Here is a 17,685-nt window from a genome sequence, read left to right on the forward strand (position 1 = left end):
GATGTGTGTTTCTTGTTGGGTCATGAAGGTCTCTGTACACAGCGCTGACATTTCTCTAATGGGTAGACTTTTGTACTGATCCTAAAAATAAATTGGATACAGAGAACTGAAGGCTGTCCAGCTCACTGCGTATTGAAGACACAGAATACAAACCCATAATATCATTAGAGAAGGTCTGTTACTGCACGTCATTGATCGATCACAGGCCACTGGGGAGATTAAAAAAGAAATGTCATCTGAAAGACTTGGGTTATATCAGCTTTTCTAATTAATTTTTTCTCATCCATCGAGGGGCAGAGGAATTCAGATACAATTGGGTTGTACTGATGCCTACAGGAAGCATGCCATAGCCTTGGAGCTTAGTCTTGTCTTGGCTCACACTGTGAATAAGGCAATCTAAAGCACCAGGAGCTACCTCGCTGTTGGACTGCAGGATGGCTCTTAAATGTCCTGCCACCACTGGCTCTACCATTATAAGGGGTAATGCTGAGGGACCATTAGGTAGATTCAGGTACCTATGCCTAACTTTGCGGCGGCGTAGCTTAAGGCATTTAGGCTACGCCGCCGTAAGTTAGCTAGGCAAGTACATGATTCACAATGTACTTGCCTGCTAAGTTACGGCGGCGTAGCCTAAATCGGCGAGCGTAAGGGCGCCTAATTCAAATGTGTTTGAGGGGGGCGTGTTGTATGTTAATGGGGCTTGACCTTACGTTTTTTGCGAACTGCGCATGCGCCGGGCGCCCACATTTCCCAGTGTGCATTGCGGCTAAGTACGCCGCACGGGCCTATTGATTTTGACGTGGACGTAAACGACGTAAATCCCAATTATGGGACGTCTTACGCAAACGACTGAAAAAATTCGCATTTCGACGCGGGAACGGCGGCCATACTTGACATTACTATTCCAATAGGGCCTAGCTCTAACTTTACGCGGCCTATCTCTTACGTAAACTGCGTAAAAGTACTGCGTCGGCCGGGCGTACGTTCGTGAATCGGCGTATCTACTCATTTACATATTCTATGCTGACCGCAATGGAAGCGCCACCTAGCGGCCATCCAAAATATTGCAATCTAAGATAGGACGGCGCAAGCCGTCGTATCTTAGATATGTTTAAGCGTATCTCTGTTGAGCATACGCTTAAACATAGGTTGGCGTAGATTCTGAGTTAGGTCGGCTTATCTACTGACTGGCCTAACTCTTACTGAATCTACCTACAAGTGTCCACATCATCCTCTGGGCAGATTGTTGCACATTTTCTGTGCTTCTTTTTCATCATTCAGAGAAGAATTACTATCCTCCTCCTCCTGCTTACATCACATGGAACTCCTGTCCATTCCTACTGCCTGCCTGCCTATGGTAACCTGGTTACCTCCAGCCACCCAACCCTCAGCACCAGCTACCTGGGTCTGTGCATACCTAAGGCCTTGCTTCACACGTTAAGCCTAGTTGGATTACCACTACAGTAAAGCCTTGGATTGAGAGTAACTTGGTTTGAGAGCGTTTTGCAAGACAAGCAAAATGTTTTAATACACTTTGCCTTGATATACAAGCGATGTCTTGATATAAGAGTAGCGTCATGTCACAACTCAGTATAAAAAAAGGAGAGGAGCCTCTAATGCCGCAATCACAGGAGATCGGAGATGCAGGGTGTCAAACTGACACCCCGCATCACCGATCGCCGCGCTGCGCGCCCCCACGGACGTGCGCGGGCATGAAATCCTGCAGGACGTCAATAGACGTCCAGTCAGGATTTCAGAACCACTTCCTGGACGTCAATATGCTATTGACCGGGCGGGAAGTGGTTTTATATATATATATATATATATATATATATATATATATATATATATATATATATATATATATATATATATATTGTACAGGACGCCATGGCTGGGTCCTGGAAGGACGTTATATTTCCCCTCTGTTTGGACTGTGGTGCCTTTAAGGGAATGGAAAGGGTTAACGCACCTGTGTAGGGAAGTAGTTTAAAGCAGACAGGAAGTGCAGGTGAGAGTGAAGGAGTGTAGGAGAGTCCAATGCATGGTGAATGGTGGACAAGGAAAGCTGTGGAAGCTATGAAAAGCTATGAAAAGCTGTGAAAGGACTTGGCAGTGTCCTGCCTAAAAACCTGCTACTGAAGGACTTACCTGGAAGGACTGTTTAACTGCGATAGCAGTTCTGAGCTGTACAAGTCGGTGAGACTGTTATTTCTTTTGTTTTTGCTGCTGCTAAGCCATTTAAGTTTAATAAACCATAGTTTTGATTTAAGAAGCCTGTGTCCTGCGATCAAGCTGGTCCCCCAAACGTTACACTGGTGCTCGAATGCGGGCAGGACTGAATAACAGGCATAAGAAGAGGAAAAAAAAAAAAAAAAACGTTTTTTTTTTCTGTTGCATTGGACTTTATATTGAACTGACATTTAAAGGGACAGTACATTGAATTTATGTCCTGGGTTAAAGCTGCACAAACATTGAAAGTTGAAGCAATGGAGGAGCTAATTAAACAGCTGACCCTGGCTAACATACAAGCGCAAACTTACCACAAAGAGGCGCTGGCTCTGCAGCAAGAAAATACTCGCCTGTTGGTGGCCCAGTTAGCAGCCCAGCAAGCAGCCCAGCAAGGGGTTATGCAGGCTCAGGTGACTGCCTTAAAGGAAGCAGTGCAGCAGCTGTCTCAGGTTCGGGAACAAGCGGCTGTTGCCCCTGGCAACCAGGTGACTGTGAGGGCAAGCCATTTTCTACAGAAATTATCCCTGAGCGATGATGTAGAGGCATTTCTTGCTACGTTTGAGAGGACAGCGGAGAGAGAAGGATGGTCTCAGGACCAATGGGCCGGCCTCATTGCTCCTTTTCTCACTGGAGATCCTCAAAAAGCCTACTTTGACCTGCCACCAGATGATGCTAAAGACTATCAAAAGCTAAAGGCAGAAATTCTGGCTCGTCTGGGGGTGACTACGGCCGTTCGGGCCCAACGTGTACACCAATGGAAATATCGTCCAGATCGGCCACCACGGTCTCAAATGCATGACCTGGTGCAACTAGTAAAAAAATGGCTGCAGCCTGAGGTGTTGTCTGGCCCCCAAATTGTGTAGCGGGTCGTGCTGGACCGATACCTGAGGTCCCTGCCAGATGACCTCCAACGGTGGGTCAGCCATGGAGACCCCAAAACAGCAAACCTCCTTGTTGAGATGGTGGAACGATATACAGTGGTGGAGGACCTGCTCGGACCTACCAAGCGCATAGGGCCTAGTCTGCCACGGCCTGTTCGACCAACTGCTGCCCTTCGAAAGGATGTTCCAAGGAGCCCTGGGACAAACACCCCGGAAGGCCAAGAGACACTCCCGGTACCTTCGAAGCGTTCTGTTCTTGTTCGGAGAGGAGGGGATGTACAATGTTGGCGATGTCATTCCTGGGGTCATACCCGGCCACACTGCCCACTGCAAGAGGAGCCCATGGAATGCGGGGTTCTTCGGAGGGGGTCTTTTTGTGCCCACAAAGTGTGCACCACACACCTCGACCTGGATGAGGAAAAGTTTGAGTGTGAAGTCCAAGTGAACCACCTCCCTGCCCGGGCTTTGTTGGACTCTGGAAGCATGGTAACCCTGGTTCATCCTAGAGTGATTGGGAAGATCGGTCCGGTAAGAAAAACTTTACGGGTGGTATGCATTCACGGGGACACTAGTACCCGCTCATCACGTTGTCTATCTCCTCAGCATGTGGCACTGTTACTCAAGAGGTGGGGGTGATAAAGAACTTGGTGCATGATGTTATAATAGGACGAGACTGTCCATTGTTTACAAAACTGTGGGAACAAGGAGAACAGTTCAGAGACTGGGGAGAAACTAGCCCCCCTGTTCCTGCTGCTGAGAGGGATAACCCTGAACTGCCAAACGTTAATGTGGACCCAGATGGGGAAAATGCTAATGATTGGGTTAATGGTGATGAAAGTAGTGTTGATACTATTGAGGATGTCAAGATATGTGGTCCACAGACCTACCAAAACACTAAGGGGGAGGAGCCTTTCCCACTTCAGGTAATGCTGGGGGAAGAGGATGAGGAAGTGGCCTCTACCCCTGCGCTGCCGGATTTGGGTGTTCCCCATGGGGCATTTGGGACTGCTCAGATGCAGGACCCCACTTTGGCCCATGCACGGGAACAAGTGGTAGTAGTAAATGGGGTTCCCCAAGAGCCAGGTGCGAATGAGAGGTGGCCACACTTTGCAATATATAATGAATTGCTGTATCGGGTTACCAAGGAGAGAGAAAATGTGGTAGAGCAATTGTTGGTACCCCAACAATATAGACGAAAGGTTCTGGACCTGGCCCATAACGATGTGTTAGGGGGACACCTGGGAGTTGAAAAAACGGAGGCACGGATCACCGACCGGTTTTACTGGCCAGGTCTGAAAGCAGAGGTAAAGAGATACTGTACCTCTTGTCCGACCTGTCAGTTGACCGCTCCGGTGACTCATTTTCGGAGCCCTTTGGTCCCTCTGCCCATAATTGAGGTCCCATTCGAGAGGATAGCCATGGATATAGTGGGTCCCTTGGTAAAGTCAGCTCGAGGTCACTCCTACATATTGGTGATTCTTGACTATGCCACCCGATATCCTGAGGCGCTACCCCTGCGGAATACCTCCTCAAAGGCCATTGCCCGGGAATTATTCCAGATGTTTACACGGACTGGTTTCCCCAAGGAAATACTCACAGACCAGGGTACCCCGTTTATGTCAAGGGTTATGGCCGATGTGTGTAAGCTGTTCCGGATTAAACAGCTACGCACATCGGTCTACCATCCCCAAACGGACGGGTTGGTGGAACGCTTTAATAAGACCCTTAAATCTATGCTCAAGAAAGTGGTACAAAGGGATGGGAAAGATTGGGACTGCCTGTTACCAGCTCTCCTGTTTGCTATCCGGGAAGTGCCCCAGGCCTCCACGGGTTTTTCGCCCTTTGAGTTGGTGTATGGGCGGAGACCTCGCGGACTTCTTGACGTGGTTAAAGAGGAGTGGGAAAGTGAACCTGTTCAGCATAAGAGTGTCCTGGAATATGTCTCCCAAATGCAGGAAAGGATCCAAACCGTGATGCCGCTAGTCAAAGAGCATTTGCAAAAAGCCCAGGAGGCTCAACGACGGGTCTATAACAGGGCTGCTAAAATAAGGCACTTCCAAGTGGGGGATCGAGTAGCGGTGCTAATTCCCACTGTGGAAAGTAAGTTCTTAGCCAGGTGGCAAGGACCCTTTGAAGTTGTGGAAAAAGTGGGAGAGGTCAATTATAGAGTCCACCAGCCAGGCAAGAGGAAACCGTATCAGATATATCATGTCAACTTGTTAAAGCCCTGGACAGACAGGGAACCGGTGACCTCCCTGGCTAGTGCAAGGCTTGAGCCACAGGTTGGGGTGGAGAGTGTCCAAGTAGCAAATACCCTATCTAAATACCAAAGTCAGCAGGCAAAGGAGTTCTTGCAGAGAAATAAAGAGAAGTTTTCAGACTTGCCGGGGCTAACTAGTATCATAGAGCATGATATTATCACGGAACCTGGAGTCAAAGTTTTTGTCAGGCCCTACCGCATCCCAGAGGCTCAAAGGAAGGCCGTTTCAGAGGAAGTAAAGAAGATGCTGGACCTGGAGATCATTGAGGAATCGCAGAGTGAGTGGTCGAGCCCGATTGTGTTGGTACCAAAGCCCAACGGGACTCTGCGATTCTGCAATGATTTCCGGAAGCTTAATGAAGTTTCACGGTTTGATGCCTACCCCATGCCCCGGGTAGATGAACTTATTGAGAGACTAGGTCCAGCTAGGTATATCACAACATTAGACCTTACCAAGGGGTATTGGCAAATCCCATTAACTAAGGCTGCTAAAAAGAAAACTGCTTTTTCTACTCCAGAGGGGAGTTTTCAGTACAAAAGAATGCCTTTTGGACTGCAAACTGCTCCAGCCACGTTCCAGCGAGCAATGGATAGGATTTTACGACCTCATCGGGAGTATGCCTCAGTGTACTTGGACGACATAGTCATTTTTAGCAGAGACTGGGAGTCACACTTGCCCAAAGTCCAGGCAGTACTGGACTCTCTCTGGAAAGAGGGGTTTACAATAAACCCTGAAAAATGTGCTTTGGGAATGGAGGAGGTGAAATACCTGGGCTATATTGTGGGTAGAGGGGTGGTGAAACCTCAGGTCAGCAAGGTAGAGGCTATAAAGAGTTGGCCCCGCCCCCTCACAAAAAAGCAGGTACGTGCATTCCTGGGCATGGTGGGATACTACAGGAGGTTCGTACCCAACTTTGCCACATTGGCGGCTCCATTGACCGATCTGACTAAGGGTCGGAAATCGGTCATGGTGGAGTGGAATGCAGACGCTGAGAAGGCTTTTTTGGTGCTCAAGTCAGCACTGTGCCAACACCCTGTCTTGATAGCGCCCAATTTTTCAGAAGAGTTTGTTGTCCAAACTGATGCTTCCGATGTAGGATTGGGAGCTGTGTTGTCACAGGTTGTTTGTGGTGAGGAACACCCAGTAGTCTTCCTCAGTAGAAAGTTGACACCAGCGGAGAAAAACTACGCTATTATTGAAAGAGAGTGTCTGGCCATTAAGTGGGCTCTGGATTCCCTCAGGTATTACCTCTTGGGGAGGAAGTTTAGGCTCATTTCTGATCATGCCCCTTTAACATGGATGAGGCAGGGTAAAGGGACTAATGCCAGGATTACACGTTGGTTCCTGGCGCTCCAAGAATTTAAGTTTGTAGTGGAGCATAGGCCCGGGAGACTGCATCAAAATGCAGATGCCCTCTCCCGAGTCCATTGTTTGAGCTCCACTGTTGCCTCCACCTCCTTGGCGTTGGGGCACAGGGGGGGGGATATGTACAGGACGCCATGGCTGGGTCCTGGAAGGACGTTATATTTCCCCTCTGTTTGGACTGTGGTGCCTTTAAGGGAATGGAAAGGGTTAACGCACCTGTGTAGGGAAGTAGTTTAAAGCAGACAGGAAGTGCAGGTGAGAGTGAAGGAGTGTAGGAGAGTCCAATGCATGGTGAATGGTGGACAAGGAAAGCTGTGGAAGCTATGAAAAGCTATGAAAAGCTGTGAAAGGACTTGGCAGTGTCCTGCCTAAAAACCTGCTACTGAAGGACTTACCTGGAAGGACTGTTTAACTGCGATAGCAGTTCTGAGCTGTACAAGTCGGTGAGACTGTTATTTCTTTTGTTTTTGCTGCTGCTAAGCCATTTAAGTTTAATAAACCATAGTTTTGATTTAAGAAGCCTGTGTCCTGCGATCAAGCTGGTCCCCCAAACGTTACAATATATATATATATATATATATATATATATATATATATATTTATGAAATTTGATCAATCTCATTTCTTGAGGCCCAAAAAACGTCAGGACAGTAGAGATGCCTCGCCCCTTAGCCCCATTTTGTAAAGTAGATACCTCCAAGTTATTTACTAGGATACATGGTGAGTTTTGAATTCTTTATTACATTTTTTTTTTATTTTGTCACTAGAGCAGTACAGCGTCGTCGTATAACTGTTGTGATCAGGGACACTGACAGTATGTAAAAAAACAAAAACTCACTGTGACCAGAGCAAGTACAGTGTTGTCATAGGAACACATGTACTACTCTGGTAAAGTGATCAGGATTATTATTTTTTTACACGTTGATCGCTTGTACCAGTGGTCAACGCTGCAGCCCGGGGGCTGGATGTGGCCCTTTGCTTGCTTTTTATCTGGCCCTTGGGCCACTATTCCTCCCACTGACACCAGTGATGGGCCACTATTCCTCCCACTGACACCAGTGATGGGCCACTATTCCTCCCACTGACACCAGTGATGGGCCACTATTCCTCCCACTGACACCAGTGATGGGCCACTATTCCTCCCACTGACACCAGTGATGGGCCACTATTCCTCCCACTGACACAGTCCGGCCCCCCAAAGTTTGAAAAAAAATCAAACTGCGTCCAGTGATGAATCATGCCAACAGAATGGCTGCGTTACAGGAGGACGTCATATGATGACCACCCGGAACGAGTGGAGAGAAGTGGTTAACAAAGGGAGTAGTGCCCCTAAAACATGTAGCCGTCCCCTTATGTGATGTTTCTCTGCCTCCTGTCTATGTGCTGCACTAGTTGTGGCCATAGATGCCGCCAGTGATTCCTCCATCCGGCGGCTCTGGCGCCACACCGCTGCTGCTCTACTGGTTTACTGGCTCCCCATCTTGGCACTGCCCTTTTCTTCTGTTGCCACTCTAGCTGGAATGCAGCATCTTGCAGGTGTGCTATTTATAATAAAATGATGCCTTATTGATCTTGCCATCTCCTGTGTTCTATTGCTATGAACTAAAGCTGGCTACAGCAGTATCATATAGTAACCAGATTTCAACTTTCAACAGTCTGTAGGAATGTTGGTGTTTGATTAACTGCACATCACACATTTTGCTCTTTGCTCATTATAAAGACCATTGAATACAATTGTGCTGTTCATTCTGTCCTTTTTCAAACATGGGCATGGCATAATTACTATTTGTGCATCTTGGTAGGCCATGAAGGTCTCGGTATGCAAAACACATTGGCCCGGATTCACATACATTGGCGCATATTTATGCCGCCGTAGCGTATCTCATATACGCTACGCCGACGTAGCGCAGAGAGGCAAGCACTGGATTCACAAAGCCAGTGCTGCCATATCTGCGCTGGGTTTTTCTATGTGTAAGTCGTCAGAAGTGGAAGTGGGCATGAGCCATGCAAATGAGGCGTGACCCCGTGCAAATGATGGGCCGAGCGCCATAAAGATATGAATAACGAACGGCGCATGCGCCGTCCCGTGGACACATCCCAGTGCGCATGCTCAGAATCACGTCAGAACGAATGCCTAAGATACGACGGATCACTGCCTACGGCGCGAACGTAACCTACGCCCAGCCATGTTCCCGTACAACATAAACAACGTAAAATACGACGGCTTGAGTTCCCTTGTCCATACCTTTTGCATGGGTTGCGCCTCATATATGGGAAATAACTTTAAGCCGGACGTATGACTTGCGCAAACACGTATATTATGCGCCGGGCGCAAGTACGTGAATCAGCGTATCTCCCTCATTTGCATATGTGCATAGAAAATCAATGGGAGCGGAAAATGCGCCCGGCGTAAATATGCGCCCACGATACGGCGGCGTAGGCAAGTTACGTCGGTCGTAGGAAGCCTATTTTTAGGCGTATCTCAGTTAATGGGCACGACGCATAGATACGACGGGGCATATTTGCACTTATGCAGCGTATCTCGAGATACGCGGCGTAAGTGCTTTGAGAATCCGGGCCATTTTTCTTGAATAGTTAGACTTCGGTATCGATCCTAAAAATAGAATGAATACTGAGAACTGAAGGCTGTCCAGCTCACTGCGTATTCAAGACACAGAATACAAACACATAATATCATTAGAGCAGGTCTCTTACTGCGCGGCATTGATCGATCACAGGCCACTGGGGAGATTGGAAGAGAAATGTCATCTGAAAGGCTTGGGTTTCATCAAATGGTTGAAATCTTATATTTTAACCTCCAGCGAGTCAAAAAGAAAATGACTAAGCATGCTTGTTCAATGTACAACCCCAATTCCAAAAAAGTCGGGTCACTGTGTAAAATTGACATAAAAACAGAATGTAATGATTTGCAAATCTCTTAAACCCAGATTTTATTCACAATAGAAAATACAAAACCTATCAAATGTTTTAAACTGAGAACATGGACCAGGTTAAGAAATAAAAATAAGGTAATTTTGAAATTGATGGCAGCAGGGCCGGCGCTAGGCATAGGCAAGTCAGGCGGCTGCCTAGGGTGCCAGGATAGGGGAGGGCGTCAAAATCCGGATCCCCAGCCACTTGCTGGGGATTCTGATCATTAAAATACCTCCTGGACCTGCATTTTTAAAAACCATGCCTTATAGCGCCAGCCGCCAGGCTAGGGGGCGGTTGCGCCTGAGGAGACATCGCCTTCACCACGCTATTCCCAGCCTGCAGTGCCGTAGCAGTGGCAGTGAGATGAGGGGAGAGAGCCGGGACAGCAGCTGGCCGGAAGTGCTGCATTATGATTGATGGTGGAAGTTGAAGCGGCCAGGGCGGGTGAGATGGTGACGGAAGCCCTGCATGCAAGTCGGGGCTTGCCGCGATGTAAGACCCCCCCCCCCCCCTCCTCCTGGTCGCTTGGGAATCTGTTGTGAGAAGAGGAGACAGACGGTCAGCAGCGCCATTCTCCTTCAGAAAATGAGGCTTCGCCTAGGGTGTCAAAAATCCTTGCACCAGCCCTGGATGGCAGCCACACGTCTCAAAGTTGGGACAGGGCAACAAAAAGTGGTACTAACAAGGAAGCTGGAATTTTTTTTTTTTGCAACTGCAGTAATTAGGTTAATTAGCAACAGGTCCGTAACATGACTGGGTATAAAAAGAGCATCTTGGAGAGTCAGAAGTAAAGATGGAAAGAGGTTCACCAATCTGTGAAAAGCTGCGTCTAAAAATTGTCAAACAATTTCATAATGATGTTCCTCAATTTAAAATTGTAAAGACTTTTTAAATATATCGGGCCAGATTCACAAAGAGATACGACGGTGTATCTACAGATACACCATCGTATCTCTGACTTACATTGGTCCTATCTATGCGCCTGATTCATAGAATCAGATACGCATAGATATGGCTAAGATCTGACAGGTGTAACTGTGTTACACTGTCGGATCTTTTTTTCAATTTAAAAATGGCGCCGGGGGCGTTCCCGCTGATTTACCTTGAATAATACGTAAATCAGCGAGATACGCAAATTCACGAACGTACGCGGACCCGACGCAGTCTTCTTACGACGTTTCCGTAGCGGCTTTCCCGTCGTATACTTACCCCTGCTTTTCTCAGGCGCAGCCAATGTTAAGTATAGCCGGCGTTCCCGCGTCGAATTTGAATTTTCTAACGTCGTTTGCGTACGCCGATTCACAAACACGCGCGTCGCAAGTCACGCTCACGTCGAAACCACTGACGTCCTAGTGACGTCGGTGGGAGCAATGCACGCCGGGAAATTCCCCGGACGGCGCATGTGCATTTAAATCGGCGCGGGAACGCGCCTGATTTAAATAGTACACTCCCCCTAGCCGCGGAATTTGAATTCCGCCAGGGGATTTAGGATCCGCCGCCGCAAGTTTTGGAGGTAAGTGGTTTGTGAATTAGCCACTTGCCTCTCAAACTTAGACTATAGATCCGCTGATCTACGTGAATCTGGCCCTTCATCTACAGTACATAATATCAAAAGATTTTAAGAATCTGGAGAAATCTCTGTGCCCAAGGGACAAGGCTGAAACCCAATATTTGATGCCTGTGATCTATGGGCCCTCAGACAGCCCTGCATTAAAGGGTCACTAAAGGATTTTTTTTTTTAGCTAAATAGCTTCCTTTACCTTACTGCAGTCCTGTTTTCATGTCCTCAGTGTTCGTTTTTGCTATGATGTTGCTGCAATTCCTCTCTGTTTTGAACAGTCTGTTTCCTGATGAAAAAAGTCATGGGAGCTTTCTCTCTGTGGTCACTAATCAAGGAGGTGTGATTACTGTGTGTCTAAAACCCCTCAACACCAATCTGTTTCGTTTTACAAACCATCACTGCCCTCTATTGGCTCTGTACTTCACAGAAGCATAAAAAAAAGCATGCATAAACAAAACTGAAACTACAGGTACATTATATGATTGATTTTTATCTATTTGTAATCATTTTTAAAAGGAATCCGTTAACTATTATGTCTCTATACCCTGTAAACAGTCATTTCAGCAAAAAAATTTTTTTCCTTTACAACTCATTTAAAAACAGGCATGATTCTGTGATGGAAATCCCTGCATGAGCTCAGGAATACTTCCAAAAATCCCCATCTGTAAATAGTTATGTCATCCAAAAATACAAGGTAAAGCTTTATCATGCAAAGAAGCAGCCATATCAGAACACGATCCAGAAACACTGCCGTCTTCTCTGGACCAAAGCTCATTTTAAAATGGTCTGTTGCAAAGTGGAAAACTGTTGTGGTCAGAAATGTGACATTTATTTTTGGCAACCATGGCCACCGCATCCTCCAGGCTAAAGAGGAGAGGGAGTTTCAGGCTCATCACTGCACCTCTGATGGTATGGGGTTTGTTAGTGCATATGGAATGAAGAAGCTTCCACATTTGGAAATGCACCATCATTGCTGAATGATATATCCAGGTTTGAGCGCAGCATGTGCTCAGGCAAGAATGTAAGAACGTTCCTCAGTTCCCAGACATTTACAGAGGGGGAGATTTGATAAAACGGGAGCACACAGAATCTTGTGCTGCTGTGTATAGTAACCAATCAGCTTTTGACTTCATCTTGTTCATATAAGCTTTGACAATAGAAGCTGGTTATGATGCACAGCTGAGCCAGATTCTATGAGCACCAGTATTGGTAAATCTCCACCAGAGTGTTAAAAGAGAAGGAGATGCTACACTGTGGTAAACCTGGCCCTGTCCCAACTTTTTGGGGATGTGTTGCTGCCATCAACTTCAAATTATCTTATTTTTTTTCTCAAAATTGTACTGAACTTTTCTCAGTTTAAACATGATACAGTAAAACCTTGGTTTGAGAGTAACTTGATTTGAGAGTTTTGCAAGACAAGTAATTTTTGTTATACATTTTGACTTGATATACAAGCAATGTCTTGATATACAAGTAGCATCATGTCACATCTGAGTATAAAAAAAGAGGCGCCTCTAAGTGTAGCAATATGGTTACATTTAATAAAGGTACAACATATTGCTACACTTAGAGGCGCCTCTCTTCTCTTTTATACTCTGGAGCTCCTGCTGGATTTTGCTTCTAATCGCCTTGCAGAGGCTTCCATTGGTGGATGGACATTTTATGGTTACACAACCTGATCAAATTGCTATAATCTTTTTGTATGAACTATAAACTGAAGGACTTCTGAATAAATGGTTGTGAAACGAATTATTTAAGTTTCCATTATTTCTTATGGGCAAATTTGCTTTGATATACAAGTGCTTTGGATTTTAAGCATGTTTCTGGAACGAATTATGCTCACAATCCAAGGTTTTACTGTATGTTTTTTTTTTTTTTTTTAACTTAGGTTTGTATAATGATGTATATACATTGGCCCGGATTCACATACATCGGCGCATATTTATGCTGCCGTAGCGTATCTTTTGTACGCTACGTAGACGCAGAGCAGAGAGGCAAGCACCGAATTCACAAAGCACTTGCTCCCTAATCTGCGCTGGGTTTCTAAGGTGTAAGCCGGCGTAAGTGGAAGTGGACGTGAGACATGCAAATGAGGCGTGACCCCATGCAAATGATGGGCCGAGCGCCAGACAGATACATATAACGAACGGCGCATGCGCCGTCCCGTGGACGCATCCCAGTGCGCATGCTCACAATCACGTCGGAACAACTGCCTAAGATACGCCGGATCACTGCCTGCGGCGTGAACGTAACCTACTCCTAGTCATATTCACGTACAACGTGAACTACGTAAAATACGCAGGCTTGAGTTCCCTGGTGCAGACCTTTTCATGTCTGCTGCTAAGTTACACCTGCTTTATGGGGCTTAACTTTATGCCGAACGTACGACTTACGCGCACCAGTCCTAGCCTGCATCGGGCGCACGTAAGATCGTGAATCGGCGTATCTACCTCATTTGCATATTTGAATAGAAAATCAATGGGAGCGTCACATGCGTCAGCGTAAATATGCGCCCACGATATGCCGGCGTAGGCAAGTTACGTCGGTCGGATGAAGCCTATTTTTAGGCGTATCTTAGTTTGTGGGTCGGCCCATAGATACGACGGCGCACAGTTGTACTTACGACGGCGTATCTTGAGATACGTCGGCGCAAGTGCTTTGTGAATCCGGGCCTGTGTGTTTTATACTACATGCACTTTTGTATTCATTTTTATGAGGGTATGTATAGTTTGAGATATACATAATTTGGGTATTCAATGTGATGACCCAGTTCTGGGTTATATTGGCATCACAGAAAGGAGGTCCTGAACCCACTATATAGAGATTTAATAAGTTTCCAGGTCTGGCGACCTTGCTTACAAAATAATGCTGGGCATAGATTAAGGAATTATCTAAAGTTCAATCCATGAATGTCCCTGCAAGCACCATCTGGTTTGACAAGTTGATTTAAAAACTGAACCAGATAGGATTCAGTCATTGTTCATCTGATGATTTTCTATCAGATGCAGTAACTGCCATTGTATTACCACAGTCGTGAGTTCCACAGCTGCCTAAATACATTGAAGCTTCCTCCATACACACTGTTAGCATTGACGGGGCTTTTCTTTTTTTTTTTTTTTTTTTGTAGAAAAGCTTAAAAGTTGAACTGTGGGCAAAAACTTTATTGGGGCATTCGCTGCATTTTATGAACAGAGGAGCTGCAAAGTGACACTCCGTTCTCCAGCCCCAGCTGCTTCCACTGCTGCAGCTTCAGTGGTGATAACACTGTCAGAGGCTGCATTTTCCTAATATAAATCAATAAAAAAAAAAAAATGTTTAATATAATTAGGTGTGTGTGTGTGTGTATGTGTGTATATATATATATATATATATATATATATATATATATATATATATATATATATACACACATACACACACACACACACACACACACACACACACACATATAGCACGTGAACTTTGCTGATTGCAGAGCTAAAGATTTGACTCAACGGGGGAAATACAGAACTCTGCAGAGAGCAATTCTACGCAGGTAGCAAGCATCCTTGCCCTTGGTTAATAATAACATTATTTTCTACTTGGGCTGCTTTCTAAAGGGATCCAAAGTCTTTGAACACCTTTTGTTATGATGCACCTGGATCTATGTAGCAGATTTAAACTGGAGGTTCAGTTGCCATACATTTCTGGTGTGAACCCAGATGGGGTTTTTCTACACACCTCCTACATGCAGTCTGTCCATTATCCACTAGATGGCAGTACAGCACAGGTTGTTTTATAACATTGGAAAGCTCCTTTTGTAAAGTGTTTTTTTTTTTGGTCTATGTGTGTGTAAAGCCCCTTTCACACAGGTGGGCCGTCAATCCGTTTTTTGGCCCGGATGAAATCGGGACTGCAGTGTATAGCTATGGGTGGCTGCGTGTAATCGGATGTGTGTCATTTTATATCTACCCACATCCGGGTATGTTCAGGTTTGTTGCACCAAACTGAAAAGGTTTCTGTTCCATGTTCACATTTACTGACCTGACCGGATGGAAGTATTGTATTATAAATATCCCGCACACCATTACACCACCACCAGCCTGAACCGTTGATACAAGGCAGGATGGATCCATGCTTTCACATTGTTTATGCCAAATTATGACCCCACTATCTATCTCAGGGGTCTCCAAACTGCGGCCCGAGGGCCCAGATGTGGCCCTTTGCTAGCCGTTATCCGGCCCTTGGGGCTTTATTCCTCCCACTGATATGAGGCACTATTCTTCCCACTGGCGCCAACAAGGGGGCACAACTTCTTTCACTGATACCAATGATGGGATACAATTGCTCCTACTAATAGGGGCACTGCTCCTTATCCTACTGACTGCAAACTCTGAGGCCATATTTACTCTCACCAATGCTGGACCCGGGATATTTTTTACCCCCCGCTGGCCACAATCCGGCCCTCCTAAATTCTGAAGGACAATAAACTGGCCCTTTGTTTGAAAAGTTCGGAGACCCCTGATTCTATCTGAATGTCGCAGCTTGAAATTGGGACTCATCAGACCAGGCAATGTTTTTCCAATCTTCTATTGTGCAATTTATGTGAGCCTGTGCAAATTGTAGCCTCATTTTCCTGTTCTTGGCTTACAGGAGCGGCAACCAGTGTGATCTGCTGCTGCTGCTGTATCCCATCTGCTTCAAGGTTTCATCTGTTGTGCATTCAGAGATGGTATTCTGCATACCTTGGGTGTAACGAGTGGTTATTTGCATTACTGTTTCCTTTCTATCATCTCAAACCAGTCTGCCCATTCTCCTCTGACATCAACTGGATATGTTCTCTTTTTCGGACCATTCTTTGTACACCCCGAGAGATGGTTTTGCATGAAAATCGCATTAGATCAACAATTTTTTCAATGCTCGAACCAGCAATAATGCCGCGTTCAAAGTCACTTAAATCTCCTTTCTTCTCCATTCTGATGCTCGGTTTAAACTTCAGCAAGTCGTCTCCATGTCTAGATGCCTAAATGGATGTGATTGGCTGATTAGCAATTTGTGTCACCGAGCAATTGAACAGGTGTACCTAATAGTGTCCGGTGAGTGTAATTTGGCACTAATACTGTAATAAACCCATTCTCTTAACCCTTTCACGCCGAGCGTACGCATATATGCGTCCTCGGCTTTCCGGGGTTATACCGGGATGATGCCTGCAGCTGCAGGCATCATCCCGGTACCGCTGTTTAGAGCGGGCGATTGGCTTTCCAGACATAACAACCGATGCGGCTAAAAGCTTGCCACTCTGACCGGTCCTCCCGTCCCACCGGGAGACCCGATCCTCCATCCGGCGCCTTCTGTGTCCAGGCGGAGACTGAAACTAAGCCGTAAACGGCTTTGATTCAGTCTCCGCAATGGAAACACGGAAGCGACGTCATGACGTCACTTCCGGGTTTCTCGGCTGCCAATGGCGCCGGATTTAAAAAAGTACACAGTATTCAGAATCTCCGTTTTCGGCGATCTGAATACTTTGAAGTGCAAAGGAGGGATCGGGGGTCTTTTAGACCCCCCGGTCCCTTCCATAAAGAGTACCTGTCACCACCTATTGCTGTCACAAGGGATGTTTACATTCCTTGTGACAGCAATAAAAGTGATCAAAATGTAAAAAAAAACTATTTGATATTATAAAAATAAATAAGAAAAAAAAATGTAAAGCGCCCCCCTCCCCGCGAGCTTGCGCAACAAAGAGAGCGCATACAGAAGTCGCACCCACATATGAAAACTGTGTTCAAATCACTCATGTGAGGTATTGCCGCTTTATGTTGGATCTGTGCCATCTAAACCTTTTTTCCTTCTTTTCTACATCTTCTTCTCTCGGCAGCTCCCAGATTGTCCCCGAGTGTTGTAGACTCTCCCAAACGCAAGCATGAAGACCTGGAAGGGGAGCTGTGTAAGAAGGCCAGGCTGCAATGTGTTCAGGAGATGGAGCGAGCCGCTAAAGACTTCTTATAGTCTGAATCTCATATCGTCACACAGGTCAGAAGCAAACATTAATATTATAGGCATATACTAGAGCCACTGGCATACACAGGGCACACGGCATTGGCATAAAGAAGGGGGGTGTACTTGCTGTTCGAGTTCAGTGTAGGTTGGGTTTGATCTATTAAAGGAAAAGTGTGGGAATGGTGAAAAAAACAAACCTCCATACTCCCCTCCATGCTGCAGTATCAGTCAAGCCAGAGAACTGAGCGATCACATGACCATTGATCACTCCAAATCTTCGGTCTTCCCAGAGCAGAGAGCAGTGACTGTCGGTTACCGCTCCCTCTCCACTCTGCCCCTCCAGGCTCACTGGAGCACCAGGCTGTGGAGGGGGCGGCGGCGGCTGGCTCAGGCACGCGGAGAGGCTGAGACAGCTGCTGGTCAGGCATCCAGGTGAATCCCGACATTGTCGGGATCCTTTCAGAGTCTGAAGCAG

General features: G+C 46.3%; 1 protein-coding gene across 1 annotated transcript in view; it reads left to right on the forward strand.

Moving 5' to 3' along the window:
- The window catches only part of CRY2 (cryptochrome circadian regulator 2), a 64,299-nt gene that overhangs the window by 38,386 nt on the left and 8,228 nt on the right, over positions 1–17,685 (forward strand). Inside the window, exon 11 of the mRNA XM_040328163.1 lies at positions 17,089–17,243. Coding sequence (XP_040184097.1) covers positions 17,089–17,219 — 131 coding nt within the window. The 3' untranslated portion in view covers positions 17,220–17,243. The remainder of the gene's footprint in view (positions 1–17,088; positions 17,244–17,685) is intronic.

This window comes from Rana temporaria, chromosome 11 (assembly GCF_905171775.1).
Source record: "Rana temporaria chromosome 11, aRanTem1.1, whole genome shotgun sequence".
NCBI lineage: Eukaryota > Metazoa > Chordata > Amphibia > Anura > Ranidae > Rana > Rana temporaria.